Raw genomic sequence first — 18,049 nt, forward strand, 5'->3', positions numbered from 1 at the left:
AAAAACCCCTCTTTGTTTCAGGACAATTTGAGTTGGAAGGGACCTTAAAGTTCAGCCAGTTCCAATGCCCCAGCCACGAGCAGGGACGCCTTCAACTAGACTGGGTTGCTTCAAGCCCCATCCAACCTGGCCTTGAATACTTCCAGGGATGGGGCAGCCACAGCTTCTCTGGCCAGTCTGTGCCAGGGCCTCACCACCCCCACAGTAAAGATTTCTTCCAAATATTTAATCTAAACCTCCCCCCTTTCAATGTTTTAAAGCCATTCCCCGTTGTCCTATCACAACCTGCCCTTGTAAGTATCAAACCAAATCAAGTAATTTGATGTCAGTGATACCATTTTGGGAGGAAGAGGAGCCATCCAAGAGACAGAGATGGGTACAGTGCTCTGAGCTCCATCTCAGCTACATGTTGTGTGAGGTGTGTTGGAGAGAGAAGCCCCAAGAGTAAGAGCCCCTGGTACAGATTGTTGGGGGGGGTCTGGTCACTTCAATGTAGAGCTGTGCAATGAGACTTACAGGAAACTGGGGTAGACCTCTGACATGACCCTGAAAAGTGTAGAAAATATCATCTTTCAAGTAATCTTGATTGCTGTTTAAAAATCAAATCCATTTGGTCAAACTTTGAGCTTGAAATCTTGCTAATTTATATTTATATATGTCAAGCTGTGAAGCTCATTCCTCATTCTTTGCTTCCTTTTAAAATTCATGCAGAAATGAATAAAAGGCCCTTGCTAGATAAAGTCTTTTAAAAATAAAATTCACTTTGAGCTGCAGCATGCAAATTGGGTCATCTCTCTGCTTGCTGGAAACGTGAGGATTCATGTTACCTCCTGCCATTTGCATTTCCAACATCCCAGATCTTTAAGATAAGAGCAACTGGCATAATCCATGTGGATGCCCTGGTGTGCTTTAACAGAAGGAAAATAGCTGCAGAAACCTGGATGTGCTCAGCCTGTGGCTTCTCTCTTGCTTCACATATAATGTAGGACCATTCATTGGACTTTAGGAGGTTCTGATGAGGAAGTTTTGGCAGGGAGGAGGTAACTCCAGGCTCTCCCAGCAGCTCCCTCTCTGTAGGCCAGGCTCCAGAGCTTGATCTGGTCCACCAGGAGTGGCCGTGGCCATTGATCCCTGATTGCTGCCATGGGGAACAGCATGATCACATTTCCCTTCAAAGCAGTGCCATTATGGTTAGTGTGTGTTGAAAACTCACTTTATTTTACCAATTTGTTCCAGACTGGGGGATCTTTGTGGTGAAATGATGCCTTGAGTAGCTTGTGATGTGCTGGGAATGCAGGATTCATGTTGATAAATGCTGGGCTGAACGCAGGATATAATGGGGTTCTTGGGCGTGGATGGGGGTGGTAGGTAAAATCCACCTAAAAAAAATTGAAAATCAAAAATTTGAACTTTCTAAGAGAGCTGCTGCAGGGCAAGGAGGGTGAGCAAACCCAGCATGGGGCTTTCCCTGCTCTGGTCTGCGCTGCAGGGGTACAGCTGGGCAGGAACAGAGTGAGCTGGCACTGGAGCAGATGAATACGAGGGCAAAAATAAAAGGAGCCAGAAGGGCAGAGGGTTGCTCTGTGCATTGAGCAGAAAGCATTGAGCCCTGCCCTTTCCCGGACACTGGGCGTGCTGCAGCCAGGCCTCTCCAGGGACAGAAATAGCACTGCAAGGAGTGTTCCATCAGTCTGTCCTTTTTCCCAAATCCCACAGCCTTGTTTTTTCCATCACTTCCCAGGACTTTGCCACCACCTCCCCTGCCATCTCCTGCCACTTCTGGATTTTTCTTCCCCCCCCTGCAGGAAATGCCTGGCTCGCATGGCAGGCAAGACAGTAGTTCTGGCCCTGGCCTGGGAAAGCCCACCCCAAATCCCCTAATTACAAACTTAATATGAGTTTTTGGGTTGAAGCAGGGAGACATAACACACACCGAGTGCAGTGCCATTGGTGCTGACAGAGCTGAGCTGTCAGGGCCAGTGCAGGACGTGAGATGGGGAGAGGAGGGGGTGGGACATGGGAGCAGGTTTCTCCAGGGCATGGATTGGGAGCTGCTGGCATCTTCAGTTTCTACCCAGCTGGGCACTACAGGCACCACTTTGGATAAATATTTCCTTGAATTTTGTAGGACAGGAGTCTCAGACAGAGACCAGGAAACCCTGAATCACCTTGTGTTCTCCATAACACCAAGTGCATTTGCTCTGGAAGGAATTATTGCCAATAATTGGTGAAAGACAGTGATCTGTATGAGCTGACTCAAAACCTCATTGTTTGTCCTGTGCTTTGGCTGATAAACGTCACTGTTGAAATAAACTCCCTTTACAGTTTACAAAAGCCACAGTGCAGATGGGGCAGCTGCTCCAGCATTCCCTGGATAGTTTCTGAGTGATTTCAGGCTCTTTCAGCTTTCAAAACTATGTGCATCTTTTTAACCAGAGGATTTTAAAATGGCTGCTTTTTCTTGTAAGCATCACATCAACTAGAAAGAGAGATTTTTAAGGGCTGTCACTGTCAAACTCAGAGACATTTTCCAAAGAGGACTTGATGCAAATTTTGGTTTCTATTGAGTCTGACAAACCCAAGAGAGCACAGGCTTTCTGAAAGAGGGTTTTGTAACTCCTGCTCTTAAGCGTCACAGTGTTAGTGTTTCCTGGCATTTAGAAACAAGTTTAAGAACAATTAATCAGAAGAACTTGCTCAACATAGCCTCTAGTAATAGTGAGGGAGTATTTTCTTGGCTGAGCATGTTGTCTACAGTTTCAGGAGAGGTGAGGGGTGTGTACGTGCACGTGGTTTTGGAAAATACCCTGGGCTGGGTGTTTTATAATGAGCATCCATCATTTCCAACAGGAATTAAAAGAAACTGATGATTTGGCAACTTTCTGAAAACAACTTTTAAGGTGTGGTCCCCCAAATTAGACGACTTCTGTATTTATTAGTAGAGTCACTTGGTCTCCTGATGTTTTCTCTGTGCTATAATGCATTAGATATGAAGCTTTCGTGACAAGAAACGAAAGATTTAGTTAACCTCTGGGAATTTTCCAGCCCAGGGTAATCTGGGCCTGTAGACAGATCTGTTAGATGAGTTCTCAGATTGAACTGGTTCCTGTAAAGTGTAAGATTTCCCAGCAACTGTTGGACTTCACACTAGGAAGAACTCTGGGAACTTCTGCTAAGGTAAATATTAATACCAGAGGTGCTGTAACAATTGAAAAGTTTATCAGTAGAAAAAATCTTATCAACAGGTTACAAAGATCATAGTGCAATCAATTCCAGATAAATGTATTTAAATGGGGATTTTTTTTTCTTTCACTTTTGATTGCTCCTTGCGCTGCAGTTCAGCTCTCCACAGCAGCAGCAGATGTAGTTGAGTCATCAGAAACTCCAGTGCCCTCCATAGTCACAGAGTAAATTCCAAACCCTTGTAATAAGAGGGGGGAAAAAATCAAGAAAAGCTTTTTTTCCCACTTTCTGCACTCTTTGTGTTGTCAGTGTGCATCAGGGAACGCCTTAGGTGAACCTTGGACTTCCAGGTGAAGCAGCAATATGATGCCCTGCTCTGAGTTTACACTGCCCCTTAATTTTAGTCTTGAAGTATCAGAAAGACGCTTTGCAGGCCATCCTCCAAGGAAGATTTGAATGGAGGAAGCTTCCTGCAAGCCGTCTTTGAATAACTGGGTGGCAGAAGCTTAGCCCGGAGCTGTCGTGGCATTAGATACAGCCAGATGTCCCTCACCAGGTGCATCTCCCGATGCTGGTTACGGGACCAGGGGCTCTGTTGTGTTTGTGGCCTTCGGGGAAGTGTTCCTTTGGACTGAACAAACTGGTGCACCTGCTTTTTATTTCCTAATACAGGGGAATCCCCCGATTCTACGTATGTAAACTCTAGGTGTGTAGGAATACAGCAGGCAGCAGTAGGGCTGCCGTGCGGGAAATGAGCTGGTAAATGCAAATCAGCGGCTCCACATCCTCAGGATGTTTACCCTGGTTTGCTCGGCATAGTTCTGTCATTACCGTCTTGCCATTAATTACTGCTGATTCCTGGTAGGATTTCAGTTAAATTCCTGGACATAAACGGATATTACTTAGATGTAACACTAAATAATAATGCTAGCCCGTGCAGGACTGCTTTGGTGTGAAGTGCTCCGTGACTTACCTGTCCCAGCTCACCTGGAATGTCTCTGCCGGTGTTTTTATTCCCAGGAGCACGCACAGACTCTTTGCGGTAGCTGGTGGCTCCCCTAAGCCCGCACTTAGTCCAAGTTGGCGAGAGCCGTGTAAAATCGCCGTGTTACCGCCCCAGCCCGGGCCGGCAGCGGCTGCTCCGCTAGCGATACCTCGCGACAGGCAATATTGCCCTCTACTGGTTTGCTACAACTCCAAGGATCCCTGTTTTCCACTTCCACGCAGCACCGCTTCTCCATGAGAAGTTATTTTCCAGCCCTTCTTGCTTGGAGCAGAAGGCAGCTTTTAGCCCCAATACAGTTTTTTAGGATGCTACAGCTCGTGTTTGATTTTTTTTTCTTCCCCGGAAGCTTCTGTTCATTTCGGAGAACCTGGTGCACCAGAAAACCAAATCTTAATTACTGTTTTTAAATGTTACTAGTAATGCCATAATTTTCAGAACTAACCCTTAGAAACATAACTTCTCCAAACTGGTTCTGCAAGTGAAATAACTGCAAGGTTTTTAATTATTATTTGCACTAGTAGAATAAGATCTTTCGCTTAACACCGTAACCTGGATGCTGATTCCAGCTGCCCTCCGTAATTTCCCCCTTCTCTGCCCCAGCTGGGGTGGCTGCACTATGAGCTGGCTCCAGGCCCCGAGCTGGGTTAAAAATAAGCTGGCAAAAAGAGTTATTTTTAACCCAGGTCAGTCCCTGCTTGGAGTCACAGCACGGCTGCCCAGGCTCTCATGTGGGTGTGCTGGTGTGGAGGCGCAGGGGAGGGCAAGAAGGAGGTGTTGGGGAAACTGAGGTCTGTTTAAAGCCTGAGCACTCCTGGAAGGTGCTTCTTGGGTGGATGTTCGTGCTCAGAACTCAGGTATTCCACACCCACCCCCCCACCCCCAATACCAGCTGTCTTCCTAAAAGCCATTTCTAGGGCAAACATCACAGCTGACAAAGCTCTAGCAGAATTTAAGCACTTTTTGGTGGAGATGTCCTTTGTGGCTGACTTCTCCCAGAGTAAATTCTATTCAAGTTTTCTATTTGCAGTGGTATAATCTGGCTCGAATGTTTCAAATAGGTAGAGCAGGAGAGAATAGTTCATGCAAATCACACTTTGGTTTTACTGTGCCAGGTGTGCTAAAGGTGGATGATCAGAGGAAGATCTGACAGCTCATGCCATGCATAACACTGGAGTCAATTCAGTACTTAAATCACAGCTGACTTGATGTTACACCATTTAACTAATTTGTGGTGCCATCCTGCTCTCCCACAACTCATAAGGGGGAAATGTTTGGACAATATTTTGGGGTCCATTTGTTGAACTAAAATTTGTCTCTGCTTTGGGGAGATAGAAGAATGAAAGACTCTGTTGTGTGATCCAGATGGATTTAATCCTTTCAAATACTTAAAGGGAGCTAATAAGAAAGATAGAGACAGACCTTTTAGTAGGGCCTGTAGGGGTAAGGGTTTTAAACTGAAGGAGGGTTGACTTCAATACAACGATGAAAGGTCGACAGTGAGGGTGGTGAAACACTGGCACAGGTTGCCCAGGGAGTTGGTAGGTGCCTCATCCCTGGAAACATTCAAGGTCAGGTTGGATGGGGCCCTGAGCAGCCTGATCTATTTGAAGATGTCCCTGCTCATTACAGGAGGGTTGGGCTAGATGAGCTTTAAAGGTTCCTTCCAGCTGCAGTGTTCTATGATTCCAAAGGCGTGCCCGTTCCCTGAGCCCAGTTCTGAGGAGTTGTGTGAGTGTGCCTGGTTGGGATGTCTCTGTATGCACAAACACACTCAGAGCTTCAAAAATGGCCTCAGCATGTTTTCCGTTCCTGCATCTATTTGCAAATATAAATTTCAAACATACATTAAGCAAGACTTCACACATGAAAAAGAAGTCTTTGTGCACTTTGTGCACTTTGTGCACTGTGGGAGAGGAGGGATCTCTTATTTCTGGTGCACTGTAATTTGTTAGGAAGTGAACTCTCTTGACTGGTTATGTGGTTTTTTTTCTTAGTCTTGACACTTTATAGGCTTACCTTCATAGACCTGGTATTATCAGCCTGATACATGCTTCAGTGCTGTTTGTATAGTGTGTAAAATCCTGTAGCCTCTTATTGGTAATGATACCAATTCTGCATCTGGCATTCCCTGAGCTTTTCCTTGCCCTCCTCTTGTAGCTGAAGTGTTGGTGCCCCATGTGAGGGGAAGAAAGCTGTCCTGCCAGCCCTCTCCTACTGCAAGGAGAACCATACACCCAGGGTTTTACACTGGTGTGATGCAGGCAGGCAGAGACTAAATGCAGAAATCCTTGTCTTACCATCACTCGTGTTTTTGTGGTGTTTGCTTGTGCCTTTGGAAGTGTGGGGGACTCCAGGGTACAAAGGCAGGAGCATTGAGGTGGGGATGGGCATTTAACCACTTGGGAAGGAGCGTCCTCTGCTAACACCCAAGCACAGCCCGTCGGGTGCTCAGGCAGATGATGTGAGGCACATCCTGGAGTTGTCCTCTGCTGCAGGGCCTCGAGTGCTGCACTGCACTGTGAAATGACTTTTTAAACATACCTTGCCTCCTTTTCCTCATGCTCTCAGAAGCATCTCCCTGTGTATGATTACAAGGTAAAGACAACGCAGCCCATTGTGTTTGGAAGTGGTGATGTGGGGCACACACAAAGTGGGGATTCCTGCTCTGTCCTGTGTTGTGTACATGGTGCCTTTTTCATCTTCAAAGCATTTTCCAGCCATGAACTAAGAGCACACGCATTAGCTGAGAGCACACACCCCTCCCTGAGCAGCTGATGCCGGGCACATCCCAGGAAAAACTTCCAGAATGTGACACACCACTTTTGATGAAAATAAAATGATGCCATATTTCATCAGCTCTATTAAAAGTACTTAAGTAATTGAACTAATGAAACTTTAAAAAGCCTTTAAGAGACGAATGTGGTACACACCTTTATTCCCACTCTTTTCCTCCTGCCCCCCTTATTTTCCCTGTTGAACATCTTTTGCTGACTTTTTGGGATCTGTTTGTTTTTCAGTGTGTGGTTTTGTGGAGTTTTTTGTGTGTTATGGTAGTTGATTTCTCTGCTTTGCAGCACTGGTACTGTTACAGTTTCTGCAGCAAAGGAAAGGGTCATCTGCAAAACAGCATGAGTGTGACGGGACTACCTCATCTTTCATACCAGTTTTTGCAAACACTGGGTCTTATTTCCATTGTATTCATTGGTCTGTGCTGTGTGTGCCTGCCTTGCCTCTGGACTGTGTTTACCTCTCGCAGCTTCAACACGATTTCTCGTGTTCATGTGGTCCATCACACATCTCCACCATCCTTCCAGCTGTGTTATCCAACATCCGTCCCCTCTGAACTCATGTTGGCTTAATTCTTTTCCCATCAGCCCTGTAGCCAGCTTGGGTATTTATCTCTCCTTTCCCTTTAACTTTCCCTTGAGCAGGACAATCCAGGTGAGGTGGAATGTGATGATATGCTCTGCACAGGACAGAAATCCTGTCCAGGGCCATGTGCTCAGCTCCCTCACCCTGCCTTTTGGGAAAAAGGGTACAGTGGCCCCTGAGTCATCACATCTAGTGGACTTTTTTGGGTGGCTTCAGTGTTGTGACAGGCCACTGATGGAGCTCTCTGCTCCAGACACTCCCCAATCCGTGGATACACAGGACTGTCTGTGGCCAGCCACAGCCAAGACACCAGTTTTGTGACCCCTAATGTCCAGCCCATTTCTGAGGGCTTTTTTTCCAGGCTAAATTTATGCATTTTGGGTGCAGCTTACTTTTCTTGCATTTTTTTTTGCTTTTTGCAGGGCAGGCAGATGAAGAAGCCTTTGCCGAGGAGTGCAGACGGAGAGGACAACACGCGCTGCCTTCCCAGCCCACCAACCTTCGCCTGCTGAAGCCTCACAAGTCTGCCAGCTCCCCCCGCCTTGCCTGCCATTACAGTAGTGATGAGGTGGAAGAACAAGATAGAAGCCGGGTTACGAGCAGCTTCGAGGCCCCTTTTTATTTATCAGGTGTGCACAAGCATGTTGATGAGAAATGTGCAGAGAAGGACCCATCACATAGTCAAAAGCCAAACCCAAAAAGCCAAGCAAAAAGTTGGTGCTGTGTGTTGACTTAATGTTAGTTCCCTGGTAGATAATAAACAGCAGCTTGCTTGCCTTCATCCTGCTTTAGCTCTGATCTTCCATTTAGCCTAGATTCACTAATGCCCTGGGATATTTAAGGATCCAGGGCAAATACTCTTGTGCTGCTGAAGTGCCTCTGCTCTTTGTTGTTAAAAGTGAAGGCATTTTAGAGGTTAACTCCTCACAATACTTTGCACATTCATTTACTTAAATTGTGCTTGGTTTCCTTGTCCAAGGAGAAGTTCAGCAAGCTGATGCTATTTCTGGAAGCTGCAATTTTAGGCAACTAAATCCTAATAGAGGAGGCTGAGACTGTTCAGGCAAACGTGGCAATTGTTTGGGTTATTTTGGGAAGTAATTAGTCCTTTGATATATTTCCAGTCTGTAATTTTTGGCAATGTAGTCCAGAGGCTATCTTGGACAACAAAGTCCTCATAACTACTTGATTTAATTGCAACCTGTGGTCAAAGATCATCCAGGACTGTGAGGACAGGTTTTTCTGATACATGAAAGATGCCTTTCTACTTGGATGCCCAAACCAAGGACTCTTCTAAGTAGTGTGAAATCAGATGAAGTGCTGGCATGTGTGAGTCTATGAGGCTTCTCAGGGTAAACACAGCACCTGAAAAATATGCACTGTACCCCAAAACAGGTGCTCATGTATTCCCAGTGCTGTACCAACTTCCACCATGTTTATGAGCCTTTAAACCTAACACTGTCTTTTGTATGGAAGACCTAAAGATATTATGAGGGATGACAGATTGAAAAAATAGAATAATTTAGATTAACATCTTCCTCATCAGTTGCTGGAAGCTTTGTGTCTTAAAGGTGACCAAGTTGATCTTTTCTTTAAAAAAAAAAAAAAGAAAAAAGTTACAGAGATATACAGAATATAACCTCTGAGCTGATGTCCTGAAGCTTCCCATGCAAGAGCTACAGGTTTGGTCTCCCATGTCTGTGGCTGGCAAAACAAAATCTTGTCTCTACCTTTGGAGCATGAGGGTCTCTGCAATCACAATATTTTGCAATGGATTCCAAGGAGCAGCTGAGTTTGACACACACTGTGCAATTTTTAAGATTACTTAGGACTTTTTGCTGTGAATTTATTTATGCTCCAAGATGCACAAGTTTGTAATTAAAATTAATTTCCAGAAGTATTAGTGCAATCACAAAATGCTCTCTTCTACCAGTAGATTGTGAGTTGCCAAAAAAAGACTCAGGGTGAAAACTTGATTGCAGTAAGACTAAGATTTTACTGTTGCTTTAAATATTTTGCCTACTGTTCCTCTGATGGACAGGGCTGCTGAAGGATTGGTCGAGTCAGTCATAAAAACCTACGTGAGTGTCTTAATCCCTCCCTGGGAAGTTTGTGCACGAGCCCTGGCCAGTAATGCCATTCCCCTTCGTGGGTGTTCACCTCTGCTGACTGCCTTGCCCAGCAAGAAGCTTCACCAGCACAGCTCTGTAATTACAGAGACCACTTTACTTGCTTGGCTTCTCATCGATCACTGCCGTGCTTACACGGGCCGGCGTTGGGAGACAATAGCATCATTTCTGCCTTGCTCCAAAGCCCTCTCAACTCACTGGGAAATAGTTAAGTTCAATGGCCTCAAACCAGGTGCAGTTCCACCTTGAATCAGACATTTTTGCCACCACCAGTGTGGAGCCCTTGGCAGTGGGACCACACAGCTGTTTTAGATGTTGTCCCAGTTGGACCATCTCAAGCAAACCCTCAGTCATTAATGATTCACCTGCAGTGAGGTGGTTTTCTTTTCCCAGCTCTAAGATTGGGAATGTTTGAATTTTGATTTGTAAGTCCATAGGAAATTTAAATGAAGGCGAAGGGGATAGGTTTCATCTTGACTATGTGCCTCTGGAAGTGGCATCTCTCTAGTGCCAAGAGGAAAGGCTGGCCAACTCCTTTAGACTGGCAATATCCAGAGGTGAGATGAATCCTCTCCTTAGTCGGGATTGCCAATCATCACAGTGGGTATTTAACAAAAAAATGACAGTTCAATTTAATTCTCCATCTTCTGGACACTTTGTGTTGTAGTGGAAATTTCTCTGGAAACTGTTCCTGGTTTCATAATGGACTTTTAGGATAGAAGTTCACCTCTTGTGCTCTGAAATCACTGCATATCTCAAACAGTTCTCTAGCTCCAAAGAAGGAATTTTTGAAATAAAAATTCAGATACTGCAAGTGAATGCTCCCTGATAGTGTGATACATGACTGACTGGTGGGATCTGAGCTGTGTCAAAGTGGTGTTAATGGCAGCAGAGACCTGGGGATGGCAGTTGTTAATGCCAGAGGTAGTGGTAACTATCCCTTAAAAACTACTGCATTGGATTTCAGAGTTTTGACCTTTATCCAGCAAGAATGATTGAAATGTTTAATTGTTAAAATAGTGAAAAAATATGATATAAATTTCATTATTTGGAAGATAATATTGCAAGGTTTGCTCTTCCTTTTCAAAGAAATAGCTTGCATTAACCTACAACTTACAAGATTAATAATTCATTTTTTGCTGCATTTTCATCTGCTGGCATTTGTGAAGAGGAAGCCACTTTAAAAGAACTAGCTTAACTAATCTTGATCCTTTACTGGCATGGATTCCTCTGCTGGAAAGTTGAGCTGTTTGTACTTCATTTTGTCTTTAATTCAGTCTCTGTTCTTTTTACCAACATGCGGTTTCCTGAGTTACACTTTACTAACTAGTAACAGTGATGTGCTTTGTTATTCCAACTAATTACTTTATAATTCCATCACAAACTTTGTTTTGCACATGTAATGGAAAGAGAAAGGAAAGCAAAGCCACTGTTTTTTGTGGAAATTTAATACATGAGGAATGCTGGAGGTGTGAAAATGGAGTTCCCCATCCCTTTGCTCCACGTCCCCTGGCTGTAACTGTGCAAGTGGGATGGGGTAAGAGCTGTACCCTTCTGGGGCAGGGGCTGAGAGGGCTGGCTGGTGGATTTGGAGACCGGCTGGCTGCTCCCAGGCTTAGCCCAGAGCTGCCTTCACGCATGGTGTTTTGGCTGCTGGTATGAAATCATCCTGTTACCCATCAGAGACAGCTGGGCTGTGTGTGGAAGGGCTTCCATGGCTGCACAGCCTTGCAAGCTTTTGCTTGCCATTGGGAGTGAAACCTTGGAAATCTATTCAGTGCTGGTGTGACCCTAATTAACAGCAGGCAAACAGTTGTATCTGGCTTGGTATATTCTTGTGGCAATTCTAGGCAGAATTGGTAATGAAACCAGCATGGTGAGCAAGCATGAAGGAAGGCCCCTGCAAGTTGCTAAAGCTTTTCAGTCCCCTAAAACATCAAAGTTGGGATTCCATCACTGGGTCAGCCAGTGAAACTGGAGAACTCACCCTTTGGATTTAACAGTGTGGACAATTAAATAGTGGAACAGCATACATAGATGGGGTGGGATGTTTTGTCACCCCAGCTCTTGACTAAAGGCTCCCTCTCCACAATGCTCCATGGGACAGGCAGGAGCTGTGGATGAGGAGAGGGAATTAGTAGGTCAGGTTGTGCTATGTGCTGGGCAGTGGCTCAGGCTGAAAGGAGGAGATGTGAAAGTGTAAAGTTGTAATTGCAAATTGAGTCACACATGAAATTATACTGAAGCTGTGATCTGGGGTGAATTTTTACAATGGTATATGTGAATGTGGTCAGTCTAAAATAACAGAGGGTGGCTGCGACTCAGAAGTAAGATAGCTGCCTTTGAAATAGCAGTTTATTGTTTTGACTAGAGAGACATTTCTAAGAGCAGAAAATTAGAAAGAGTACTACAGAACCCAGCTTGAAAGTGCCTCACTGCCCTTTTAAAGCTCTGTGTGGGTGTTGGAGCCATGGCTGCTTCCATACTTTGAAGGAGGACCACAGTCTTAGCAAAAAGTTGGTAGATCTTGGAGAACATTTTCTCTGAGACTTGAGCAAAAAGTGTGAATCCCTCCCACCTCCAACCTCAATGTTTTACTCTGAAAGTAGAAGGAGGCTTCTCCAAGTCTTCACCTTAGCAGATTTTTATAAAAATCATGGCCTTTATTGCTCATTGATGTGGGTCAAGCAGCAGCAATGTCATGTGTTAATTGTCAGCTGTGACTGAACACCTTGTTTCCTTCTGCTGACTCCTATGCTCCTCTGTGCTGGCAGAAGGAAGGTGGAGCAGACCTGTGGCTGCTCTCTGCATCCTGGTAGAGCAGGCAGATATCAGGCAGGACAGGAAAAAGTAGGATATCAGGAATGTGTTGGAGAGGAGTGTCTTCCCCAGGACACCTGTGCCTTTGGATCAGCTGCCCGATGTGCACACCCTCCCTTGCAGTTGCCACCCAAGAATGTGACGAGTTTCACAGTCAGTGACTGAACAAACTTGTGACTTTGGGAGGTGCAGATGGCAGGGAAGTAGAAAGCCAGAAGGAAAGTCAGTCTGGGATATGGCAGAGAACCTTCTCAGTTTGTTTGGGTCCTTGCTGAGTGATGGTTGAAGGAGTTGCACCTGAGTGTTTTTGGAAGTTGTTTTCAGCCTTCAACAGCTTTATGAAAGCTGGAGTAGTGTCTGTGCTCTTTATGGCTCTTCTAGAAGTAGAAGAGAAGGGGATGAAATGGAAAGAGTGGGTTAGCTGATGCAGTTTGTTTAAGACAAGAATTATCCATGTAGTAAAGCAGGTGTAATTACAAATGATGTGGATTCTTGCCTCACCCATGTCTGCTCCTGGCAGCTGACAAAAGCAAGAAATACCAAGTTAGGGAGATTTCTATCTGCATTTCAGTGAATCTGTTTTCCAAACGTCACAGCTTGGGGAAGCTCTTGGCACCCTGTTGTCCCTCTGCCCCATGAGGCATTTCTAGAGTTTGGGTGGCTAAAGATTGCTGCTAAGGGTGGAAATTTGAACAGCCCTTCTCCAAGGCCAGCACTGTTTGGCTGAAGCCAGTTCAGCCTGGCACTTACTATGGGAAGTTTCTATGGACACTTTGGGATGTTGGCAACTCGCCAGGACACAGGCTCACTGCAGAGTGATCAGTCATGGGGCTGCTGCTTTCTAATTCAGATTTTGTTGTCTCATGACTTTGGGGCTAGTCTTGTAACAAAGGCAGCTAAATATACTTTTAATTAGTGCTGGTTGAAGTATTTGACTGAAATACGCACTGAAGGGTTACATCTTTAGTGTGCAATTCTTATTTATGTTAGGAGCTGCTTCACTTGCTTGGATCAGGTTTTTGGCTGTTATCACCCAGCATAGCGTCGCTGAAGCAACAAACTGGCAAAGTTTGACCTATCCTTTCTTCTTAGGTGGGGGTAGAAAAGGAAATGGCAGACAGTGAAATTATTTATCACAGCAGGCTCAAAACAGAAAAGACCTGGCAGTTTTCTCTTGAGGAATACTCTGTGTTTGTGTGTTATCTCCTACTTTGGGCAATCTCTTTCTGTGTGTCACTGATAACGCTTGAAAGATTTCCACTTTTCAGCCTTATCATTCCAGAGGCTGGTAGGAGACCACGTTGTCAAATGCCTAAATATCTTCATACCACAATATTTTAACATTTGAGTTGTTTCATTTATAAGACAATGAATTATGTGGCATTCACTTGAAGTCATAATTTACATTGACTCAGTATTTTTAAGGAACAGTTGCTAGAATTGCTTTCAAAATCTCAAGCATTTGAAGAAAATGGACTATTGCAAAAAAAAAAAAATTACAATATAAAATAGCACAATCAAATGCTATCATGCCTGGACGTGGAAACCTTTTAGAAATACTGACACTGTTTTGAGAATAAAAAATTTAAAAAATTATGAAGTTAATACCTGCTAGGGTTTAATGATCCTTTCCCAAATATCTGTGTTATTGTTTCATAGTTATTACATGAACTAGTTCTGATCAGCTGATATGATGCTGTTTTTCCCTCCCATAAAGGGAGGAATTCTTTGAATAACACCCTCCAGACGACTGATTCTCAGGACTCAGCACGTCTCTTCTGCCTCCATTGACCTCTGTGAGAAAGCAGGGAGATGCTTGAGCCCTTCAGGGATGGGTGCCTTACTCAGTGACTTGAATGCAAAGGGATCCTATTTTTGGTGATGTATAGGTGACCTGGAAGGAAACTTCCTGGATGGAGTTCTCAGTGAGGAGATGTTCATACAGTGACTCCAGGGACAGGAGTGTAGCTCAGGGGGTCACAGAGTGCAGGGAAAACCCAGCGTCATCTGCAATTCTGCTAAGCACTGCCAGTTTCTCTCTTCCTTGAACAGGAAAATGGTTTCCACTCTAACTTTGTGCAGGCTGATCATTCATGGCAGAGTTTCTAAATAAATATCCTGCCTCTTGACTCAGATGATTGCAAAAGATGATGTCATGCTGTGGATACAGCACAGGAGCTACAGTGATAACCTAGAGCAGTTTCCCTTTGCTACAAGGGAGTGTATTTCCTCTAAGCTTTTGATAAAGTCTCAAATGGTTTTAGCTGAAAGACTTACCTCGTGGTTCTCCCCAAGTAAACTGAAGAACTGCAGCTCTGCTGTGGGCACATCTCTAGCTGTGCTTGGTAGGAGCTCTGGTGAGGAGCAAACTGCAGCCACAGTGTGGCTTTGTACTCCCCCGGCCTCCCGTCACTTCCTTTTCCCATCTTAATTTTGCTATTGATACTGAATTGGTGGAGAACCAGGTGCACTGGTGAAACTGCTTCCTTGGGGCTATCCCTGCCTGCCTGCTGACAGAACAGGGGAAAAAAAGAGATTTCCATACAGGCAGAGCTGTGCCTTTCAAGGGCCATTCCTCTGACTCCCAGCCCTGCCTCTCAGCTGGATTGCCGGGGCTGCTCTGCTCTGTGCTGGCCCTGGTCACTGGACTGTGTTGATTCCCAGTGACAGAGCACCACTGAGCTAAAAGATCCCTCCAGCTGTCTCAAAACATCACAGAATGATTGTCTGAGGGAAATGTTTACTGGCTCTCAGTTTAGATTTATGAATGCACCTGGGTAGATGTGGTGGTTCACACAGTTCACTGCCCTTGCAAGTCTGCCAGCAAGTTGGATTTTACTGCAAGTTTGGATGGAAAGGAGGGATGCAGAGCAAGAACTGTTTTTCACACATCTCTGTGGGGATAATAAACCATTGGAATGATGATCACATGGCTGGAAGCTTGTGCCTACTGAACCTGTAGCAAATAATTGTTGCTTGAACTCAATGCTTTCATGCACCATTGGGGCTGCAGCCGAATATAACCTGTGGTGCATAGTTAAGCTTGAGCAGGCTGATGACCAGCATATAAAATATATATTGGTAAACACTGAGCACCTTCTTATTTACTCAGGATTCTTGGCATTCCCTAGCCTTAAAATGGAAATGCAAATATCATGGTAACTCTGACTACTGTGAGCAGGAAATGCCAGTACTTAAATTGCTCCTGCTGTATAAGTCTTATTTATTGCTTCCGTTTTGAAAATTATTCCAGTTTTGCATGTGCTCTAATTTTGAAGCTTTTCCTGAATGGCTTTGAAGTATTTTGAAAGTTCTCCAGATCTTTTCAAACTTCAAAGATTGGTAGTATTTTCTTTCTATGTAAGGGATGTAGTAGAATGGGGGATATGTAGAAATGGCAATTTAAAAAAAACCCAACACATTAGGAAGCCAGACCTTTTTTATAATAGTCTTTAAACCATTCAGAGAACATGTGCTTTTGCTAGAGAGAAAAGTCCATGAATGCTGTGAAAAGTGTTTTACAAGCCATGTTTCCTCAGGATACAAAGAAGGCAGCAAGAGGAGGAAGCAGAAGCAGAGAGAGGAACTGAAGAAGAAGAAGTCAACCAAAGGGAGTTACTAAAATGGACTTCTCTGCTATGCCAATACCTTTATAATAATGACAACTTCATGTTACCTTTGAGCACAACTCTTTTGTGTATATTTTTTGGTTGTTCACACTGCTACCGAGGAAGTGACTCATGTTTAAAACTGTACTAAAATTGCACTATGTTATTCCTTTTAGTTTCACGGAGTGGCTTTCTTGCCCGTTCAGGTTAGGGAATTCGGACGAGGCTGGTTGTGGTTAGGAGTGTGTTACATTTGAAGATTGGAAAGCGTTACAGAATTTCTTACCTCTTCCTTCCCTGGGACTTAAACGACTCCAGTCTAGTGTTTGTTATTTGTCTTGTAGGATATAAAAGGCAAATGCCTGTTTGTTTGATCACTGGCATCAACATCAGGCCCGTTGAAAGAAGAGTCTGTTCACTCATGTCATTGGGAATGGGATGGAGACATGAGCTCTTATAGGGTAATTTATGCAAGATTAATAAGTGACTTTTATGGTTGGGGTTTTTTTGTGGGTTTTTTTGTGTTTTTTTTTTCTTTTCCTTCTTTTTTTAATTTTTTTTTTCCCCAGAGTGGGCAGTTCTGCCCCTGCTATTAAAATGTTCCCTCATATTAAATTGTATCTTGAAGTTATTTCCTCTGATTTTAAGAAATGTAGTGTAATTATGGTCTCCTGTAAGCACTCCTACTGATTTCTTTAGGCTTAGTTGACTCCTGATGAATCATTTAGTGAAATCATTCCTTATTTTAAAAGTTTATTTCAGAACCTAGAGACAAATGATCCACATGCTACTTTAAAACTGCTCTTTGTTTCTGCTGAGTAGCTTTTAGATTACAAACATTTTTTCAGCATTGTTTTAGATTTTATCAACTTGTTTCTGCGAAGAACTTATACCTTTATGTATGAAAACATTTTGTGTCCGTTTTATTGCAGGACTAATTTTTTTTTTTTAGCTTGAAAAGATGTCTTAGATTTAAAAGAAATACATATTTTCTGGCAAGATGACTTCCTTGCTTCCCATACTTGTCTCATGTGCATGATACATTGCTTCTCTTAACCTTTTAGTGTGTACAGAGCCCCTCTGTTGCCTTAAGCATCTACCTGCATGTTTCTTGTCAGTGTGTTGTCTCCTTTTTTTAACCTCTAGGTAGGAGTTAGCAGCTTATGGTTTTGTTTTGTTCCTTTTGTTTTCTTCTTCCCAATATGTTGTTGATGTAACAACCTTAAACCTGGCAATATTGAAAGTCCACAGTTCCTGGAGAAACTCACTCATCCTAATGTTTCAAAGATGTAGGAATGCACTTAATGGTGTAAGAGAGGAGCTAAACAGAGAAGCCAAGTCTGCATTCTAGCATGGTTTGATATAACAAATTCTGGTGTCTCTGGTATCTGAATGGTTTAGCTTCAATTACCCAATGTAACCCTCTGCAAGCACATAACCATTTATGAACTCTGTTAGGGTCTGTAAATTACGGTTAAGATCAAATAAGGACTGAGTACCGGTTTTCTGTCACTTAAGTACCACTTTTTTTTTTTTGTGCAGTGTTACTAATATTTAAAAATAAAGAAAATCTGCCTTTATACTTTGTCCTCTTGCACTGTACTGTAGACTGGCATCAGTTGTCTGTGGTTCAGTTCCATTAAAGTTCAGGCTGTACACGCAGCGGGGAGAGTCCTCATTCACACAACGCCCACAAGCATTCCAGGTAATTCCTTTTGTTAAATCCATGAGCAAGTCAATACAGTCCCTGTGTCAAATGGCTGATACTGGAAAATGAGGGTTCTTTCTGGCTGGAAACATCACTGTGAGGAGAGTATACTTCAAGCAGAGCTTGCACATTTGCCATGCAAGGAATATTCATCTTGGATAATGCACGACATTGAACTGCATCCCGGTTAGGTCGCTTTCCATACTCTAGGAGGAATGCCCCC

The 18,049-nt window shown here is 43.9% G+C and overlaps 1 protein-coding gene across 4 annotated transcripts in view; it reads left to right on the forward strand.

The window, feature by feature from the left end:
• DNAJB6 (DnaJ heat shock protein family (Hsp40) member B6) overlaps positions 1 to 17,698 on the forward strand; it is a 58,851-nt gene extending 41,153 nt beyond the window's left edge. For 3 of the 4 annotated variants that reach the window (XM_082288750.1, XM_082288751.1, XM_082288752.1), the window contains exon 9: positions 7,984 to 16,043. In XM_082288750.1, coding sequence (XP_082144876.1) covers positions 7,984 to 8,297 — 314 coding nt within the window. In that variant the 3' untranslated portion in view covers positions 8,298 to 16,043. The other variant, XM_082288753.1, reaches the window with a different exon arrangement.
• Positions 17,699 to 18,049: the final 351 nt, after the last annotated feature.

The sequence above is a fragment of the Coloeus monedula genome, assembly GCF_965178545.1.
Source record: "Coloeus monedula genome assembly, chromosome: 1".
NCBI classification, from domain to species: Eukaryota; Metazoa; Chordata; class Aves; order Passeriformes; family Corvidae; genus Coloeus; species Coloeus monedula.